This window comes from Amblyraja radiata, chromosome 9 (genome assembly GCF_010909765.2).
Source record: "Amblyraja radiata isolate CabotCenter1 chromosome 9, sAmbRad1.1.pri, whole genome shotgun sequence".
NCBI lineage: Eukaryota > Metazoa > Chordata > Chondrichthyes > Rajiformes > Rajidae > Amblyraja > Amblyraja radiata.
In genome coordinates, this window is record NC_045964.1 from 16,029,741 (window position 1) to 16,051,846 (window position 22,106).

The following is a 22,106-nucleotide window of genomic DNA, read 5'->3' on the forward strand; positions in this document are numbered from 1 at the left end:
CACTATATAAATATATACACACATGAATAAATAACTGATAAAGTGCAAATAACAGATAATGGGCTATTAATGTTTTGAGTTTTGTCTGAGCCAAGTTTAATAGTCTGATGGCTGTGGGGAAGTAGCTATTCCTGAACCTGGTCGTTGCAGTCTTCAGGCTCCTGTACATTCATTTCACCCCACCCACAGATGCTGTCTGACCCGCTGAGTGACTCCAGCGACTTTGTGTCTATCTTCGGTGGGAACCAGCACCTGCAGTTACTTCCTACATGCTGAACTCTTACCCCCTGGAATAGCCTCTGCCTCCGGCCAGCGCTCCAGCCATAGTGCGCCATGCAGTCCATACAGGGGGGCTGGCATCTCTCGGGTGGGATTGGAGGTGCAAGGTCTCCAGACATTGCGGGGATTGCTGCAGGGCCGGATTTACGAATAAGCTAGACAAGCTTAAGTTTAGGGCCCCGGGGGGGGCCTCTGCTCGCTCCACCAAGGTGTATAAAACCTTTGAGATAGTGGCGTTGTTACAAAACCTACCATCAGTGGCGCTGTGTGATAGTGCCGTTGTTACAAAACCTACCATCAGTGGCGCTGTGCTTGCGATTACGGTGGCTTTGGTGCTGTGGGGGGGAGGGATTAAAATGCAGGTGAGGTATATATTCGTTGTGGAGAGGAATTTGCTCCACAGATCCTTGGAAGTGCAGGAGCAAAAGGTATGTAGTTTATTTAACCCTTTTCCCCCGCCGAACCTCGCCGCCGCACCTGGGGCCTACCCATCTCGCCGCCGCACTGGGCCGAACCCACCTTTCCGCCGCACCTGGGGCCTACCCACCTCGCCGCCGCACCTGGGGCCTACCCACCTCGCCGCCGCACTGGGGCCTACCTACCTCGCCACCGCACTGGGGGCCTACCCACCTCGCGGCCAAACCGGGCCGACCCACCTCGCCGCCGCACCTGGGGCCGACCCACCTCGCCGCCGCACTGGGGCCTACCCACCTCGTCGCAAAACCAGGCTGACCCACCTCGCCGCCGCGCCTGGGGCCGACCCACCTCGCCGCAAAACCAGGCTGACCCACCTCGCCGCCGCGCCTGGGGCCGACCCACCTCGCCGCCGCACTGGGGGCCTACCCACCTCGCCGCCGCACCGGGCCGACCCACCTCGCCGTCGCACCTGGGGCTTACCCACCTCGCCGCCGCACCGGGCCGACCCACCTCGCCGTCGCACCGGGCCGACCCAACTAGCCGCCGCACCGGGCCGACCTACCTCGCCGCCGCACCGGGCCGACCCACCTCGCCGTCGCACTGGGCCGACCCACCTCGCCGCCGCACTGGGGCCCACCTCGCCGCCGCACCGGGCCGACCCACCTCGCCGCCGCACCGGGCCGACCCACCTTGCCGCCGCACCTGGGACCTACCCACCTCGCCGCCGCCCTGGCCCGACCCACCTCTCCGCCGCACCTGGGGCCTACCCACCTCGCCGCCGCACTGGGGGCATGCCCAATTCACCGCCGCACCAGGCCGACCCACCTCGCCACCGCACCGGGCCGACCCGCCTCGCCACCGGGCCGACCCACTTCGCCACCGCACCGGGCCGACCCACCTCGCCGCTGCACCGGGCCGACCAACCTCGCCGCCGCACTGGGGGCCGACCCACCTCGCCACCGCACTGGGGGCCTACCCACCTCTCCGCCACACCAGGCCGACCCATCTCGCCGCCGCACTGGACCCTTCGAACCTCGCCGTCCCACTGACCATCCGCCCACCGGGACCTCCCAAGCTTTATCGCTGATCCTCGCCACTCCACCGCCCTCCAGCAGCCCGCAGCCGTCACCTTACCTGCAGCCTGGACTCAGCACCGGGCCTGAAGTTTCCACCAAAGATACTAGAGATAATTAGTAAAGTTTTGGTCTACCAAACTGCTTTGTGAGTTGTCTGTTTATTAAGAAGTGAACCTGTTTGTTTAATTATGTAAGCCTTTTTCAAGCAGATTTGATTCAGATTTGATTCACGTTTTGCAATATAATTGTCAATGAACAATTCTTAAAGAAATATTTCCCAACTATGGGACTTCCGAATCGGCCACCTCCTACCGGAGACCTACCGGTGGTCCCTGGCGGGTCCGATTCCGCTGGCCGTTAACGGTCTGCCGGCGTCAGGCCCGGCCCGGCCCGGCCCGGCTCAGCACGCGGGGGAGTGAGGCGCGAGTGGGGGCGGGGCTGGAGCTAACGGCGGCGGCGCGTGCCGAGAGAAGAGCCGGCGCGAACGGCGGACGCGCTGTAAGTCGGGGACGCACGCGACCCGCCCCTCCTCGCCACGCCCCCGCCCGGTGATGCGCATCCGGTGGGTTGCCCGGCGCCGCAGCGGACGAGTCGGGAGCGGCTTGAGGGGGAAGGCGCTCGGATAGCGGTACCAGGCGTAGCATGCACACCGACCGCTGACTGGCTCACTCACTCACTCAGCATGGCCGAGAAAGGGAGACTCAGCTTCACCGGCTCGTCTGGTCTCAACAAACCCGTGCCTATGAATCTCTTTGCCACCTGGGAGATAGACGGCTCCTCGTCCAGCTGTATACCCAGGTACAGGGTAAACGCCGTGGGCACGGCTGGCTGGCAGAGCGCCCGCGGGTTAAAAGCTGCACCTGGGCTGCAGCTGGGGCTGCAATGCTTATGTGTATCGTTAAAGATTGGAAGAGCGAGTGTGGCAGAATCATTGCCCGCAGGGCTGATGCAGCATTAGGAAGATGTGCAGAATTAGGGCAGGGTGCGACTAGTTGGCACAAGGTGGCAAGCCTGACAGGGAGGTGAGGCATTGCCGGCGTAAATGGGGGAGTGAGAACACCTCTGCTTGGTAGTGATGGAAGCGAGAGAAGGGACAAGGCGCGATGTGGTGTCTCTACGATTGGAATTGATGCATTAGAATGTTTTTTTTATGCACGTTCTTTGCAAATCTTCATTGTTTGAAAAGTTGTGGATTTTGATAGAGGTATGATCTGCAGCTGGGAAGCTTGTAATTTGCAACAGCACACAGATTTAAATGAATGCTTACACCCGGCATTGGCTAGGGATAGCCACTCAATGTTCCGGTATTTAAAAACAATTGTAAAGAAGAATGAGCCACTAACCACCTGGTCGTTGCGGCGTTATAACTATAGTTAACAATGCGGAAGATTTAAAAAACGCTGTCTTAAAATGTTGTCTTAAATGGACCTTGACACTTTTTTCTGGTGTATTAAACAATAGTTTTGGAATGCCTGTAACCTGTAATTGTTGTACAATAACAGATTTTGTTACTTTCGGTTGGTTAATTATTTAGTAACAGTTTGCTTTATTTCCAAAGGGCTACTTAGCATGTTAGTCACAATTAAGAAGCGCAAAGGGCTATTCTGGCATGTTAGTTACAGGGATGAAGTAAAAACGTAACCTATGTACAACTGGAACAAGAAGTGCTGAAGGGAGAGTATGTGAACAATCTGCGCTCGTGGTTTCATTGACTACTTAAGCTTTTCTTCTTTCTCACCCATCACCCCCCCCCACCCCCCCCACACCCCCACACCCCCAACCTAACCGTAAAAGCAATTGAGTAACATATTTACTGGCAGCCAAATGGTTGACATTTTGGTTTGGCAAAGTACAACATATTGAATTGTGTATAATCTTGAAGCAAATTGAGAACCATTTTATGCACACATCAGATCTAATAAAATAATAAATGTTATGAGATTTCAAAATCTCTCTATTTAGATATATTTAGACGGGACAATTGCTCATTATAACATTAGATCTCCAATGCCTTTTAATATATTGGCGACATACAGTGTTTCGAGTAATTGAGTCAGACAGCATGGAAACAGTCCCATTGGCCCAAGTTGTCCATATTGACCAAGGTGGTCCATCTAAGCTAGTTCCACCTGTTTTTAGCCCATGTTCCTCTAAACCTTTCCTATACATGAACTTGTCCAAATGTTTTTTTAAGTGCTGTTATTGTACCTGCCTCAAACCACTTTCTCTGGTAGCTCATTCCATACACCTGTGTGAAAAAGTTATCCTTCAGTTTTCTATTAAATCTTTCCCTTTCATCTTAAACCTAAACATTTAGGAATGCAATCTAGATTCCCCTATCCTAAGTAAAAGACAATATACTAACCCGATCTATTCCCTTCATGATTTTGTACTCTTCTCTAAGATCTTACGCTTCAGGGATTAAAGTCCTAGCCTAATCTCTTCCACTAGCTCAGACCCTTGAGTCCTGGGAACCTTCTTATGATTTATGGCAGGTAAAAGTAGAATGAACTAGGAAAACCTGCGCATGCATCTGCCACAAAAAAAAGAAACTTAGAATGGAGTGGAGCCTTGTTTGGTGTTGTAAAATGCAAAGTAAATAACGATGGTTTTTGCACATCTGTATTTTGAAGAATCTGCCTGGTAGATTGCAAACTATAGGGTTTTCTCAATTCTTTTCTGCCAATTATCTCTTCAGAAATAGACTCCATGCCTGGCATTGATCCCCACAAACATTGGTTGCTCTTTAGTATCATACTGTAATGATTTATCTTTCACAGCAAGTGTTGGGGCATTGCAATCAAATGTGATTCTGGTTTGTCTAAGTGAAGGAATAATCAGATATCGGACAATCCAACAGGAAACGTCTACAGCGACTAACTAGACGTCAGTGATAGCAGAGACATCAAAGCACCCTGCAGCTAGTCCAAGAGATCCTACCTGGCCATTCCAAATAAAACATGTTGAGGTATCTGCTTATCAATACCAGCTGATTCTGGGGGCTGTTCAATATTTGATCACTGAGAAATTTTGATAGTTTTGTAAATGTTGGTAAGGGATGTAGCTCTGATTGCAGTGATTAGTGAGAAATTCTTCATTCTAAGTATTATGTCCAAAGTAAATGAGGCTCAGTTTGTGATGTTGTTGATCTGCTATTTATTGTTAGATTTTATGAAAAAGGGTACATCTTGATGCAAGATGCAAATGTACTAGGTGTGATTCGTACATTTTCAGGGGACATTAACATGGATGGTACTGTAGATAGTGAAGATTGTTCAAAAATTACAGCAGGATCTTGATCAACGGGGAGAGTGGGCTGAGGAATGTCTAATAGAGTTTAATGCAGATAAGTGTGAGGTGTTGCAATTTAGGATGGCAAACGAGGGCAGAACCTGCACAGCGTATGGTAGGGTCTGGAGAGTATTGTAGAAAAGAGAGAACTAGGCATGCAGGCACATAAATGGCATCACAAGTAGATAGGGTGGTCAAGAAAGGTTTTCGGTACATTGGCCTTCATCAGTCAGATTATTGAGCATAGAGGTTGTATTGTTATTACAGTTGTACAACATGCTGGTGAGACTGCATTTAGAGTATTGTTCAGTTTGGTCACCTGCTATAGGAAAGGTGTTTGACAATCATTTGAAAGGATTCCTTAGCACAGGAGAATGAGGGGTGATCTTAGAGGTGCATACAATCATGAGGGGAATAGATAGGGTGAATGCTTAGTCTTTTACCCAGAATAGGGGAATCTAGAACCAGAGGATTCTAGATGGGTTTAGGATGAGAGGAAAAAGATTTGATAGGAGCAAATGTTTCTCAGAGGGTGGTGGGTATATGGAACATAGATGGGGCATCTTGTTTGGCATGGACAAGTTGAGCCGAAGGACGGTTTCTGTGCTGTGTGACTCTATCACACGAACTAAACTTTAACCAAGTTTAATTTTTAATTTTTGAGGTTACCCCAAGAAAGAAGCTGAAGATTTCAGTAATAAACTGAGCAATAATTGCACATTTCTTGGCAGCGCATGTTCAAAAATGCAGTGGCTGTATTTCTATAATCAGGTTTTTATATGGCAGAGTAGTTTTTATATGGCAGAAGAAAGTTTTCACATTCTTTAATACATTGTGGGGAAATAATATTGCATTTGTGGGCGTGGAGAACCATTTCATGCATAAACCAGTTCTGATCAAACAGGAAATGCTAAGTGACTTCAGAATTTGTATTTTACCGAGAGACAGATAGGCATTCAAATGCTGAGATCTATGATCAGCTGAATAAACATGGATTGCTTAAAGATGGCACTTAAGCAATTCAGCAATGCCTCTGAATTGTCAGACTAGATTATTCATTCAAGTTAATTTGTACATTTTTACTGCTGGGTACTGATTTTTGAATATAAGACAAAGTATCTCATCCATGTTCTTTCATGGAATCATAAAGGAAACAAAATTGATCAGTGTGGATTTCTCTCCAACAGAAATGTAACTATGGCCCTACACTCCATCTGGTCCAGCATGATGTTAAGGTGCAGTAGCTAAAATACTGGGATCTGCATTAAGCTGCAATTGTTCTTGTGTTTTATTTTAAATGTAATTAATTTTCCTTTATGAATCAATGAAAGAACGTGGACGAGATGCTTTCCTCTTGTATTCAAACATTAGTACCCAGCAGTAAAAAATTATGAATTAGTGTCTGACAACTAGTATGCACAGTGAATACATGTTTTAAGATTTGAATGTATGTTCTGTGACATTTTGAGTCCTTATATTTTCAGGCCATGGTCTATAGCTTGAATGAATAATATAGTCTGACACTTCAGTGGCATTGCTGAATTGATTTGATGGTTCAATGTTTTGCTCAAATGCATGTTATTTTGTCATGCACTTATTTTGTTTTGCTCTAGTAATAGTATTACAGTCCTCTGAAAATCAGGTCATTATTGCAGTGCCATTAATAAACACTTGCATTGAACACAGTTTGTCCAATTCCACAATTATGAATAAACTAAAGCTTGCAGTTTTTTGTGGAACCATTGTATTTAGTAACATTTTTTTATTCAGTTGCTTGCAGTCTCTGTTGAGCTATTTTTGATTCAGTGGGGGAATTTTTATTCCACTTTTAGCTCTAGATATTGAGAACGTCAGGCTTGTGTTGGATATGGACCTTACTTGAGTAAATTGAGTGGAGATGTAGAGCAACCATGATCTAACTGAATGTCAGGTTAGATTCAGAGCTGAATGGCATTTTTCTGTTTTTCTACTGCTAACGTTGCTATATGAGATAATTTTTGGTCTTGACACCCCCTTAATGATTAAATCCCAAATAATTGCGGCTCAGAGTTTTAAACTGGATTTTAGTTATTGCAGAGAGCAAAGACAGGATTCACAGGATGTACAATGTAGGGAAGCCAACCGCTAGGGAAGCTATAATTTTATTGTTCTTGTTTTTTAGATGGCATTAGTACAGAGTTCACCAAATAATTGTTTTCAGTTTGTAAAGCTTTAGCACGTTTCCTTTTTTTTTTGGGCAGGGTGGATGTTTCTCTTCAAATTATGTGATCAGTTTTCATAATATAACAAACACAGCAGAGAAGTTTAAGAGTTTTTAGTTCCCATGAGCAGTATCCAGAAGTAATCCAATAATTCCAGTAAACAGGGAGGGACTTGCATTTAAATAATAATCTCACGGTTTGCTCAAGTGGTACACAGCAGAAGAATTAGTTTTGAACTTTCGGCACTTTTGTACTGTGGGAAAACACATCAGCTAATTTGCATGTAGCAAGATTTCATGATGCACAATAAGATCACATTATAGTGATAAATGAGGACAAATATTCCTTGTTGTACTTCAGATTGTGCTGTGGGACCTTTTAGACCCATCTGAGAGGACAGATGGGGCATTGGTTTAACATTACAACTGAAAGTGTCTTAGAAACAGTGCCAGTCTCCATTATATTTTGACTGGCGCCGTCAGTGAGTCAGTTACCTGCCACTTTTTCACCATTCCACTCTCGCTCGGTTTCATTTGTCAGTTGCCTCATGCACTGTTACAACAAGGGTCGATGCAAGTTTGAGCAACAGCATCTCATCTGTCTAGGTATGTTCCAGCCTTTGGCGTTTGAAAAAAATCTCCAACTTTAGATAACTTTCTCTTTCCTTCCCTCAAAATCGTATCTGGCATTTTTGTGTCATCATTTGCCCTGGTTTTGTTTCTCTATTTGTGCAGTATAGCATGTAAGGTATATTTTGCAGCATTACACATTGCAACACATTACAAAGATAAAGATGCATAATCTACAACTTAATTACCATGTAAAGCCTTTGTTTTATCCATGCCTCCCCAACATTCTCTGCTGTTGAACACTAACTTGTTTTCTCTCTCCCAGTTCTGATGAAGGGTTTAGTTTTAGTTTAGAGAGATACAGCCCGGAAACAGGTCCTTCGTCCCACCAAGTTCACGCCGACCAGCGATCTCCGCACATTAACACTATCCTACACACACTAGGGACAATTTAGACATATACCAAGCCAATTAACCTACATATCTGTACGTCTTTGTAGTGTGGGAGGAAACTGAAGATCTCGGAGAAAACCCACTTGGTCACTGGCAGAACGTACAGACAGCATCCGTCGTCTGGATCGTACCCGGGTCTCTTGCGCTGCAAGCGCTATAAGGCAGCAACTGGGTTCTAGACCATTTCTCTTTCCACAGATACATGACTGACTTGCTCAATAGTTCAATCATTTTGTGTTTTTATTGCAACCTTTGGCCATTGTGCAGCCTTCTGTAATTCCCACCGAAACCTTTCCACTCTTTTGTAAAAAAAATTGCTAGAAAAATCATCTATCCATTTACTATCTGCATTTTATGAAAGACTATATATTCAAAGAAAGGCCATATGCGCTTTTAACGTTATTGATGGTAAGATGAACTTACTTCAATCAATGATTTGTTGGAACAAATTGCATGACCTTTTTCCAGGGTTCTTTTAGTTTAAATGGAATATGTCCTTTTTGTCTCTACCATCAGTTTTGGAGTTTATTATTAAGTTAGCAATATCTGTAAAACTTTACCACTTAGGACCTGAAACCTGATCTGAGACTCAGAATTGCAGAATATATGGAACAAATACCCAAAGTATAATCTATTGTTAACATTAAACTTTTATGCTTCCTATAGCCAAAACAACAAAAAAATTAAAACGAGGAGCCAAAATGAAAAAGAACTCTGTTGTTTATTGTACTTTTCCCAACCACAGAGTGCTCTGCAGGCAATTCAGTACTTTCCTAAGAAGTACTTTTATGGTGGCAGCCAATTTGCAGGTTAGCACCATCTCTGAAAAAGACTTAAATAATCAGTTAACTATTTTTGTGTGTGATAAGTATTGACCAGATTGCGTTTGAATGCCACACGATCTTCTGTTTCGGAGAGGACAGTCAGAGCTTTGATTAAGTGTTGCTTTTGAAAGATGGTACCTGTAATTTGATTTTTCCCTCGAGACTGAAAGTTAACACCACTGATCCAGGGTTACTGCTCATGACCTTGGTTAGTTAAGAATTGAAATTGTTGTATAATAAAATTCATAGCCCTCTAAATAAACTCTGAGATAGTCATGAATACATTTGGCAGCAACATGAGTTCAGAGGAAGTACATTGCACTCTATCCACAACAATTCCTTGTGCCAATTAGCAGCTGGTAGAGTAAATATTATAATAGGTGCTGTTCTGCAATTGGCATCTTTTGAAAATATAGTTATTTGGAACTACTTCCCAAATACTTTCAGCCAAGACTTGAAGTTTCATAGTATTTGAGTACCGAAAGCTCTTGCTTGTTTTGTAGAATAATTGAACCCTTTCTGCCTTTCAATAAACTACTGGTATGGGACATTTTGTACTTGGATACATACATTCCATATACACAGTCTATTATCCAGTACACAGCATGGATTCTTTTCCACTGACAACCACTCCACACTCTTTTTAAAAGTGATTATCTTTCAAAGTCTATGCTGTGGAATACAACACCCTTCTGTCAAGATGATCTGCAGTCCCTTGCTGGTGTTGAGGGACGAGATAAGCTACCCCACCTTATGAATGATAAGGTTGTGGAATTATAATGAATTGTGGAACATTTGAGAAGCAGAAGGATGCCATTCAGCCTGTATCCTTGATTGAACAAGAGCTATTGAGCCTAATCTTAAGGGCCTGTCCCACCAGCATGCAATTGCATGCGGCTAGCGCGACCTAATGTGGTCGCTTGTGCCGTACAGCCTCGCGGGGCCGGTCCCACTTCGATCGTCGGAGGCGTATGGAGTTGTGCGGGGCGGCTCCCGACATTGCGCCGGGCTCCGTAAAACTGACACTGTCCAAAAATTCCGTGCGACCACGACCTGTCGGCCCGGAAGCCGCATTGAGGTCGCACGTCGACGTCGTACGCAGCGCCTCGACGTCGTACGTAGCGCCTCGACGTCGTACGCAGCGCCTCGACGCCGTACGCAGCGCCTCAACGCCGTACGCAGCGTCTTGATGGCGTACGCCTAGCGCGTGGCGTTGTGCGATGACGTCACCACCCGGCGTGCCATTGCGTGATGACGTAACCGCCCGACGCCGTGCGACATCCAAATTCAGTCGGCCCGCCTCCTGCCCAGCTGATTGGTGAGTATGATGTCGGGACCAGTCCCGCACAACTCCACGTTTGGTCGCGCTAGACGCATGCAATCGCATGCTGGTGGGACAGGCCCTTTACCCTTCAACTTCCAATCTAAAAGTGCACAAAGCAAGTATATTTGAATGTGTGGGTTTCAGAATCCTATCTCCATTTGAGTAAAACAAACTCCCTTAATTCTTCGGAATCGGAATCTGAAGAAGGGTTTCGGCCCGAAACGTTACCTATTTCCTTCGCTCCATAGATGCTGCTGCACCCGCTGAGTTTCTCCAGCATTTTTGTGTAACTTCGATTTTCCAGCATCTGCAGTTCCTTCTTGATCCCTTAATTCTTCTACCAGTTAGTTTAATGCTCTGCCCCCTTTAAGGGATATAGATCCATCCAGTTTATTTTCTTACGCCAATTAAATCTCCCCTCTTTCTGCCCTGTTTGGTGTGCTTTTTGTTCCTCATCGCTGAAATTTTGCAGTCTTGCAGTGTTCCCTTTTGAATTACATTGGAAATTCATGCACGCTTCCATATATCTATACCTTATCTCATGTGAAAAATTGTGTAAAGCATGAATTCCAAAGGTGATGAAAATTTCTCCCCTGACTGGCTGTTTATCGTGTGAATTTGGACATTGAATCCATTGTATATTTTAACTACAGGTGCTCCCCGATTTACGATCCTTCGATTTGCGATATTTCGACTTTACAAATGGCAAACACTCGGCAACGGCAGCGAGCCGCAGGTCACGTGATTGCAATGTATTAAATGCGTTTTCGACGAGATATTTTCGGTTTACGATGGGTTTATCGGAACGTACCCCCATCATAGGCCGAGGAGCAGCTGTATAGTGGAATCACAGTGGTGTGTGATTCTGTTCACATGTGATCATTTTGTATCAAAGTCACCGGACAGTTATGAACAAAAGCAATTTAGTCTTTACCATGAGCATCTTGTTATCTGGGCTACTTGAAATCACTAGGCTGAGATCATATCAAAGTAGCAACATTCATGTTTCAGTGAATAGGAGTTTCAACTGGGAATCTTTCAGGTCTTTGTGTCTAAGGATTTGGTAGAAACATTTTATTTTTGAAATCCAAATATTGGAATGTGGGTTATGTTCTGATCTCTTCATAGCACCAAGAAACCTCAGCACATTTTTATCTATGTAGGAACAATGCTGGAGGAAATACTTTGGAAGACGGAGGAGGGGAAAACAATGTGCTGTATTTTCATCTATTTCCAATTGCCTTATGTAGGCTGCCATTCCTCAATATGTTGGTGGCTAAAATGCTGACCTTTCAAAATTTGTCTTTTAACACTTGAATTTTATAAAGTTTTGCTTAGGATGTTGAGTAGGTGGTCTAAATGCATTTGTTGTGTATGAAAGGACATCAGTGACTTGACTTCTCTGTAAGGCAATTAAGCAAGGCAGTGCTGCTGCCAGAAACTGCAAATAATTTAGAAAATCCTGCAGACCGATAATTTAAGGCTCTGTGCGTGCATAATATCCCTCATTTTACCTTTTGTGAAGCATCAGTCACTTGAGGCTAACCGTCAACATTATTCTGTTTAGGATCTGGGTGTTTCTGTCACTGCTAGCATTTACCGCCTGGCCCTAATGCCAATTAAAAAAATTCCAGGTTATTAACTGTATTCAGCAGGATTTGAGCTTGAGTCTCTGGATTACCAGACCTGTAATTTAACTACCGCACTCCTGCTGTACCCATTCATTGTGTTGTGCAAATAAAAAAAATGCACATAATGTAGTATGTCTTTTACGCCTGATGCACAGCAATAATTTTGTGCTTGTTGCCTCCTGACCCTTTGTGCCTGTTGCTGTACTGTAAATTTACCAACTGAAGGAGCAGCAGTTATTTTTCCTTTCAATATACAGTTGCTGTGTAATATTTAATATTTGGGTATAAGTAAAATGCCTTGCAGGTGCAATGTTCAATACTCAACCTTAACTTTAGAGGGTAACATTGCAAGTATATCCATATCATTCAAATTATAACATAACTAATTATGAATTTAGTTCAGTAATCTACTAATCTAAGAGCGAGGACCAGAGCTGAAAGTTGCTAGCTGGTTGTAAAAATTAAGATGGTTCATTATTGTTGTTCTAGTGTTCAGGAAACCCTGCACTGGCTGGTCCCCTGGTGATCTCCAGGGATGAGTAATTAATGTCTCATTGCCAATGTTGCCCATGTTTTTCAAGCAAAGGAAAATGCAGTTGTAGATGGTATGAGGATCTTTTTACACTCACATTCGCTTGCTCGGGGAATCTGAAGTACTGTATTAAGTTCTTCTAGTCATTCTGCAACACAATATCTTGACAACCTTAAAAGCTTTGTGTACAGTTTCAGTTACATAACCATGGGCCTTTTACACATTGGCCATTCAAACATCCTAATCCAACATAAAATGAAAGGTTAGCTTGCTTGTCTTTTTATCACATTACCTAATATAGAGATGTATCTTTCAATTTTACTTGGCCAAGATCTGAGAAATCAGTAGAAACAAGGACACAAAATTTTGGAGCAACCTAGCGGGTCAGGCAGCATCTGGAGACCATGGATTGTTGACGTTTCAGGCTGGGATTCTTCTTACCTGACAAATCATAGTTGGCAAATGTTTGAAAACTAATGCCAGATTCCTTTAGAACACCAGGTAGATAGATTTCTTGTTGGAGCATTTGAAATTGTTTTAATTTCTGAAGTAAAAACATTCTCCTGATTTTATTGTTTTGTTAAATAAACAAAACTTTTAGCAAACTCTTTGGGTTTCTGATCGTATTCGTGCTTACAAGGCTTTGAAGTAAATGAATACTATTTGATTAAAATAGACGCAGGATGATTATTTATTTGAAACCCAAACTTTATCCATACCTCTGCAGCGATAATTGTCAGTATTGTTTCTTGATGACAATTTTGAAGATAAGGTCAAATATTTACATAAAATTTACTTGCTTTAGGAAAGCATATAATTGCCTTTTAAGTTCTTGAAAGAGAGTAGCGTTTATGCCTTTCTAACAAGTCTTGGAAGTGTGTGGATCCAACTTTGAAGGTTAACTGATTTATTTTCCTCTAAACTCTGCTCCGTCAAACTAATTGAAATTATTTCTCCTCCCCGTTCACATGTTCCCCCTGATAATAATCACAGTCATGTTGCTCAGATGTCAACTGTATGCTGATGAAGCCCTGTACCATCTCTTTACTTTTAGGGAAATGTAAAACATCATCTGTCTGGCAGACCACCATTTCTTATATGGTTAGATAGTCTCTTGGATTGACGATGCCTTGCTTTCACTCCTGTTCTGGGTGATCTAGGGTTGGGCCTATAGATTCCTGTTCAGTTGGGGAGGGGGGGGGGGGGTGGGGTGCTGGAGGTACTTGCCAGGGTAGCTATTTTGGGAGCTATTTTTACTGGGCCTCCTTGTTCCTGTAAAACAATTGAGGTTCTCTGTGACATTCAACTTGAGGTGGGTGGTGGAGCAGCAGTTAGCCACGTTTATCTGGGAACCAAGATCATATAAGACGATGATATAGTTGTCACACTTGAGACTTTGGTTGGGGGTTGCGTCGATGAGGTTTGCAACCTTAAAGGTATTCAAGCAGGAATGGAAGTTGACTAATGAAGTATTGATCAGATAAATCACTGCATAATTTGGAAAGTCCACGAGGAAGCTGAGGATTAATCAAAATTTGATTAGAATGGAAGAGTGATGAAAGAAGTATAGCCGCCTTATTTAATTAATACCAAAGCCTAATTTACGAGGTCGTATTTTTTAAACAATGTGCTGAAATGCCAAAGATAATTGCAAATTAGAACCAGTGCTTGGGTATTATTCTGCAAACTTTAATGCTATCAAAGGCTATGTGAAAACCCCTTACAGTTAATTTTATTTCAAATACGAAGGGGTGCGTTACCGGTCATATTTTCTGTGACTATCTTGTGTGAAAACTGAAAGATGAGTCGTGTCAGCATTGTGAACGTAAGACTTTCTGTTAAAATCTTACACATAGTGGGTAATGCCTACGGACATTCAACTTAAATGCAAGATCTTTATGAAAATATTCAAGTTGTTTATCTTCCGCCTAACATTTCATCCCTCATCCAACCTATGATTTCCCCTAACCTGTACAATTTTCATGCAGCCTTATGGTAAACATGTTTCATTTACACGTTTTTGAGATGCATGCTGCTTTTCAAGAACATAACCACTGTGTAAAATGAGAGGTGTCAATATTATGTTACTGAATATCCCACCAGATATTATCAAATGATGGAGGATATTTGCAGGGAAAGGTAGAAAAATTATAATTGAAAAATTATAGAATAATGGTGGTACTTCAGTTATTTATGTCTAAATTCAAATCCTATTTTTCATTAGGCTAAGAGTTGGAAGAATACTTGAAGCATATATAAGAAATCTTTCTTGATTGTGTTTCCAGACTGGAAGGCCGATGCAATGCTGAACCTTTTTCTGAGACACAGAGTGGGGCATGTGGGCATGATTCAGAGCATTTGGTGAGAAGTGATAATCTAGTGATAATCATTATGAAACAGACCCAAACATCTAAAAATAAACGGGACAAGTGCGACTTTCTATAGGTTGGAATGGAGTCTGGTTCAGGTGAATTGGAACCAAAAAGGTGAAGTGGTGATTGACTAAAAGCAGTAAGAGGAAATGGTTTTGATGTGGACAAGAAATGATTGGCAGATTATAGGTTTTTAAAAAAGCTAGTGAAAAGTGATTTAAAAACAATATGAGGCAGAGGTAGGGTTAATGAATAAGTTGCAGCAGTCTTCAGTGATGAAGATAATACTACTGCCAGTGTTACGGTAAATGTTGTGGATGTAAATAAATGTAGGCAAGGCATTTAAAATTAGAAGTAGCTGTTAGTGGGGGCAAAATCAAACTGACTGGAGTGATGAATTACAAGTTATAGAATTAAGGAAAAAAGTTGACATTGGAGAGGCTCCGGTCACAATCTTACAGTTTTTGTTTGATTTGCAGATGGTGCCAGGGGTCTGAAGGACTGCAAACAATCAACTCTTAAATAGAAAGAAGAGAAAGGGTGAATTGAGCAGTTCAGCCTACCTTAAGGTGATTGGAAAAGTAAAGTGACATTACACTAGGAAAAAATTAATCGGCCCGCAGAGAAGGAATTTGAATTATCTTCCTGTGATTTTGAGAGACATTTTGGGAAAATAACTCTTAGCAAAATTTCAACCCATGGGATTAAATGGTGTTTTGAATGCTAAATTGAACAGAAAGCTGTGAATAATGTGTGTGTTTATTTTTGTGTTCCTGGGTGTCTGTCATTGGAACTATTTCTCTTATTAAAATATATTAATGATCTGGGACATACTATGTCTTCACATTTTTGGAATGTGCAACTAATGTAAACCAAGAATCAAATATAAGATGTAGAGACCAGTGAGATTGGCATTTACATGGAAAATGAAATTTGATGCAGAGAAGTGAAAAATGATTTACACGTTTGCACAGAAAAGCAATAATAACAAACTGCTTCACTTTATTGGATGTAGGAATGAAAGTACCAGTGCTTTACGTGCTAGCCAGGCAGTTAAGATTGATGTTAGAGAAAATGAATCTTTGGTTTTAATGGCAGAGTACTAACGCAAGAAGGTATGCTAAAGCATTGGCCTTGGGCTGGATTGTTGAAATCACTTTCTAGGAGCTAGGTACAAGTCCTCGCATTCTTATAAATGTTTGACTTGTATGGAGTCTGTGCATATGAAAGAGACTCTGGGAGAGCAGCAGCATGGATTTGCAGCAGTAACCTCCGGCTACTGTGGAGGTTCAGGCATCATCTGCCCTGTGGAACTCAGTTTGTGACCACATTTTCGACTTGTCAACAGTTTGGGTTACGAACAGTTTGCAGGAACACAATCCTGCCGTAACCGGAGGATGACTGACCTCTGTTAGTAAGGATGTCAAAAAATGACGAAATTGTAGAAGAGACTTCCTGAAATGATTGGAGAAATAAGGAACTTCATTTATCTGGAGAGACCGGTGTAGTAGGATTCTACACAGAACAGAGATTTGATAGAAATATTCAGTATTATGAAAGGATTTGATAAAATTAGAATTAATTTCTAGTGGTACTCTCTAATCTAAGGCTACATTTAATAGGCAAAGATGCAGAGACCACAAGAGACCAGTATTTTATGCAGTTATTATGCTCTAGAATACTTTGAAGGGGATTGAATAGTAACTTTCAAATGGGTTTAGTTTAGAGAGACATGGCGGAAACAGGCCCTTCGGCCCACCGAGTCCACGCCGACCAGAGATCCCCGCATATTACAACTATCCTATACGGACTAGGGACAATTTACACATACACCAAGCCGATTAACCTACAAACCTGTACGTCTTTGGAGTGCGGGAGGAAACCAAAGTTCTCGGAGAAAACCCATGCGTTCATGGGGAGAACGTACAAACTCTGTACAGACAGCATCCGTAGTCGTGATCGAACCCGGGTCTCTGGCACTGCAAGCGCTTTAAGGCAGCAACTCTACCGCTGCGCCACCGTGCTGCTCCCAATTAATAATTGAGTGTTGAAATAATACCTGAAGGGCAAACAAGAAGTATGAATATGGGGAAAGAATGGGACCATTGGAACATTCTTTCATATTACCAACATTGCATCTACCAGAGGTCGTCTCTAAGCATGATGGACCATGCGTTTCTGTTGTCCATGATTCAAGGCAGGTTTAAGCCCTCTCCATGAATTAGCTTGTTCAGCAACTACTGTTTTATTCTTTCTAGTAGTGTTTAACATGATGAATATTTTGGGTGTCTGTTAATTTTTTTTAAAGACATTTACTTTAACTAAAATTGGGTTTCCATCTATTATCATAAAAGGTGGATTTGAGATCCTGTGGAAAAGCAGGAATGCCAGTAGCTTTAAAAATGTTATCCCAGAGTCTACTGAGTGTTCAAGACTAGGTTGAAGGCACAGGAATATGGAATTTGACAATAAAATGAATGTAAGGTGACTGGTTTAAATGCATTTAAAGAGCTGTATATGCCCCCAAATTGTTGATATGTGGTGAATAAGGTAACATTTAAGGAGTGATTTTAAAAAGGTTCTGAAATATCACCTGATCCTGCACCTATTATGTTTGGTTGTAGGATGTTGGTGACTCGACATGGAGTAATACATTTACTTTATTCTGTTCTGAAGGTAATCCGGATTGTGTTCAAATGCTAAAATGTATCAAATAAAAATATAATACCTGACGATTTTGTAAAATATTATTTTGCGTCAATATTTTCCTGCTGTGCCATGTGGCAGAAGGAGAACCAATGTCACAACACATTTTATGTGTATTGGGGATACTACTTTGTGCAATGAGATGCACTTTAGCATTGGGACCTGCAGAGAGTAATCTTAGGGGGGGGGGTGGCTCCTAAATTGATGCAATTCAAGCCACCTTCGTTATCTTACTGTGTGAATAAAATGAAAAGAGGAGAACTCACATTTTTATATGAATGTTAACAACTCAACATCCCAAAGTACCAGAGCCAATTAAACACTTTTGAAACCATTGTTATTGTTAGAATGCCGCTGATATCGAAGCAAAGATTCACAAACAGAGATTGGTAATAACTAGATAATGTTTGTTTTTTATAAAGGGTGGTTGAGAAATAATTAATTGGCTAGGACACTAGGGAGATAGCACTAGCACTCCTTTGGAATACTGCCATTAAGTCTTTTGTCTACATATGAGGGCAGACAATACCTCTGTTTAATTTTCTGATGAAAGCTGGCGCCTTTGCTGTGCACCATTTTCTCTGTATTCCACCGGGAAGTTAATCTAGGTTCTGTGTTTGTCCCATGTTCTTGCAGATTTATGTTGGCATATATTGCAGGAATGCTCGTTATATTTAGTTTGTGAAGTATGATTGATTGTGGGCAATTCAACCTTCTTCATCCACTTTGTGAAAGGCCTCAAAATGTAAATTGATTACTGGATAGAGTGGCAATAAATGCATTCATTCAGTGCATTGGTGATGCCCTTTCAGCATGTTGAGATGTAATTGCAAGGTTGCTAAAATAATATTATTATTATTATTATACAATGTTTTGAAAGGTCAGTTAGCTGAGATGCTGATCAGTGAAAAGTATTGATCAGGCAAATGGGGCTAACTCTGCAGTTCAAGGTATTAATCAGTCACTTCAGTCTGCCTGAGGATTCAGGTGAAGGTCCTGTTTAAAAAGACACAATTTTCATGCACCGCAAATATTGCAGTAGAATCTGCAATTCCTGCCAAATTGATGGAGATATTCCTTCCATCGGCACACGCTTCAGAGAACAAAGGGCAGCCATTGAAACTAATTGATAAAAGAAACACTTGTAAGATTATTCATTTGTGAAGGTTTGTGTGTGGGCGATTGTCTGGAATGGTTGTGGTAGCAGATTTAATCATTTAAAAAAAGGAATTGGACATGTACATGGAAAGGCAAAAATGTGTGGTGTGGATTTTTGGACAGTCTTGTTGGATCCGATGTTCTTTGTACTCTAGATTTCACTGGTCGGATGCAGGTTATTATCTAGTTTTTAGTCTTTTTATGACAAAATATCAAAAGCCTCTGAGCTTGAGGTGCTGGGAATAATGGAACAATGTATCCATTAATATCAATTTTGAGGCGAATAAGGCTTTTAGCACACCCATGAAAAGTTAGTACAAGCAATTTTGATTTGGTGTCCATGCAGGGGTTCTGACAGGTTACTGAATGGTCTCTGTAGAGCTCTTTGGTTCTGACCAAGGTTATTGTTTTGTCTAAGCAGGGTGCCAAGCATGTGAAGCGTACACTTGCTGCTGTCGCTTGGGGAAGAGGGTAATTTATACCAGATGTAAGACTAAGACCGTGGCAGTGAATTCATAAGATCATGACTTCTAAAATCAGGCAAACCCAAATCGATTGGGCAAAGGTTGAGCAATTTATTTTATGATCATGGGGAACAGCAGGAAATTGAACTTGCTGGAAGGAGACGTTTAACTGAAGTATGTAGTGAACTATAAGCAAGGTAAGTAGTGTTATTAAGACCTCTGGTTTTACCCTGCAGTTAACTAGATTTTGGGCAATAAAGTTACACTGCAGTTTTATGAGCAGGTTTAGTGATTCCACTCATGAAAGCATATTCAGTGCATTGTAAAAGTCTTTTAAACAAGATGAATTTCCATGGTTTCTTGTGATTTTAAACATGGATTCAATTTGACAGCGTATCGTTTAAGTATCCAAACAGGTGACTCAGCTAATGGCTGTGTCAGTTGGATATTGCTAAGATAAATTGATTGATCCTTTGGCCTTTGAAGTTGATCATTAGACCCTGTCCTCTGAGTGCTTATGTACTTTATGTTATAATGATACATTTAAGAAATCAACAGCAAGTTTCTAACTCTGCTGAGACTTGAACATAAAACAGCACAGGAACTGGCCCTTCGGTCCACAATTTCTGTGCAGAATATGATGTCCAGTTAAACTAATTTCCTCTAGCTGCATGTGATCCATATCCCTCCAGTTCTTTCATATCCATGTGATCCATATCCCACCAGTCCCTTCATTCTATCTAAAAGCCTCTTAAATGCCACCATTGTATCTGAAATGTGCCTGTCTTCCATCTTCATACATCCATCAATCCTCACTGATTTTATTGTAGATTTTCTTTTTTAATTATGAAGTGTATTTGTTTGAAGGAACTAGTATTTCCATTGGACAGAGGGCCTCTAAATAGGGGCAGATTTAAGATTCAATAACCGAGAATGAGAGAGAAAAAATTACAAAGTTACTTTCAAAAGATAATTAATACATAGTTGAGAATGAGAAATTTACCAGGCTAAGATAAACAAAAACAAAAGGGACCTTTGTAATTAGCCCTCTGGCTAATTACAAATGTCCCTCGAATGCTGGCTGGTCGCTGAGCTGGGAACTACCACCTGAATTGTAAGGTTGAGTCTGTGAAAGAACAATGAATATCAACATTATTTGCAGAATTTGATCACAACGTTGACTTTGCTGGGAAACAATCTTTCCTTTATGTTTCCTCCCCCACCCCATTCACTCACTGGCTAATGTTACTCAATGATTGAGAACTGTCGTCAGTCATTCAAATGCACAATTAATTGCCTCAAACCAACACTGTACCCCACTTTTTTCATGGTGCAATAGATGAGAGTTGAATTGCTGGATTAGCTTCAAAGGACCAGAACCAAGAATTCAAAACCCATCACAACTGTTGGGGATGTTTATATATTTGTAATTAAAGCAATAAGACACAACTAATATCGATGGGGAAAAAAAACCCTACAAAATTGTCAGATTGATGTTACTGTCCATTCAGTTTTTAATTTCCTTCAGAGATGGGAATTTGCCATTTTGGATCCTCTCTGGACTAAATGTGATTCCAGGGTTATCTTTGTGGTTGATTCTTAAGTGTCTGTGTACTAATTAAGGATGGACAATCTATATTACTAAAACTCTGTTCTTGACCCGTTTTGGCGATCTGTGCTGCGATTTCCGAGAGAACGCCGCCACCTACGGCCGTCATTTTTGGCCACCTCGCTCAGAGCCCTGCTCCGCCATATGTGTGCCGAGGATTTTTCCCGTCGATGAAATATGACAGAGATATTAATGTTTTTATAAAATTCCCCATTCTCTCTGCTGCCCCTGCTGGAGGCAGGGGAAGGGACTTTAAAACCAGGAAGTAGTGTGCCTCAATTAGTCTCTGCAAGCTGGAGCTCTGTCAATTAGTCTCTGTCACTCTGAGCTCTGAATGACATTGAACAAATGTCTACAGCACTGTGAGTACCCTTAATTTGGTTTGAAAATGAAAATATAGTAGTTTGAAGTAAAAAAGCACTGCCTGCAAATGGTTTTGGGTTGAATTAAAAAGGCGCTCTCTCTCTCCTTCTCCCTCTCCCTCTCCCTCTCGCTCTCGCTCTCGCTCTCCCTCTCCCCCCTCTCCCTCTCCCTCTCCCTCTCCCCTCTCCCTCTCCCTCTCCCCCCCTCTCCCTCTCCCTCTCCCTCTCCCTCTTCCCCCCCCTCCTCCTCTCCCCCCTCTCCCTCTCCCTCTCCCCCCCCCTCCCCCTCTCCCCTCCTCCCCCCCCCCTCCTCTCCCCCCCTCCCTCCCTCCACCCTCCCTCCCCCTCCCCCCCCTCCCTCCTCCTCCTCTCCCCCTCCCCTCATCTTACCCCCCTCTCAGCACACCCTCTCTCTCCCCTCTCTCTCTCTCTTTCTCTCCCCTCCATCCCCTCCCTTCCTCCCTCCCCTAAACCCCCTCCCCTCCACACCCCCTACGCTCTTCCCTCCCCCCTCCCCCCTCCCTCCCCCTCCCTGCTCCCCACCTCTCCCCCTCACCTCTCTCCCTCACCCCCCTCTCAGCACCCCCTCTCTCTCCCCCTCACTCTCACCCTCTCCCTCTCCTCCCCTCCTCCCCCACCTTTCCCCCCTCACCCACCCTGCCTCTTACCCTCCTCTCCACCCCCCTATCCCTCTTGCCCCTCTCTCTGTGTCTCTGTCTCTCTCTCTGTCTCTGCCCCTTCTCTCTCTGCCCTCACTCTCTACCCCCGCCCGTCCCCCCCCCTCTCTAGATGTGACTGCAAGTTGGGGGCTATGCGTCAGTAGATAGGGTGGTTATGG

The 22,106-nt window shown here is 43.0% G+C and overlaps 1 protein-coding gene across 5 annotated transcripts in view; it reads left to right on the forward strand.

Moving 5' to 3' along the window:
• Positions 1 to 2,297: 2,297 nt before the first annotated feature.
• Positions 2,298 to 22,106, forward strand: part of pacs2 (phosphofurin acidic cluster sorting protein 2) — a 250,623-nt gene continuing 230,814 nt past the window's right edge. For 3 of the 5 annotated variants that reach the window (XM_033026781.1, XM_033026782.1, XM_033026785.1), the window contains exon 1: positions 2,299 to 2,570. In XM_033026781.1, coding sequence (XP_032882672.1) covers positions 2,455 to 2,570 — 116 coding nt within the window. In that variant the 5' untranslated portion in view covers positions 2,299 to 2,454. Of the gene's footprint in view, positions 2,571 to 22,106 lie in introns of all 5 variants that reach the window. The other 2 variants (XM_033026780.1, XM_033026783.1) reach the window with 1 other exon arrangement.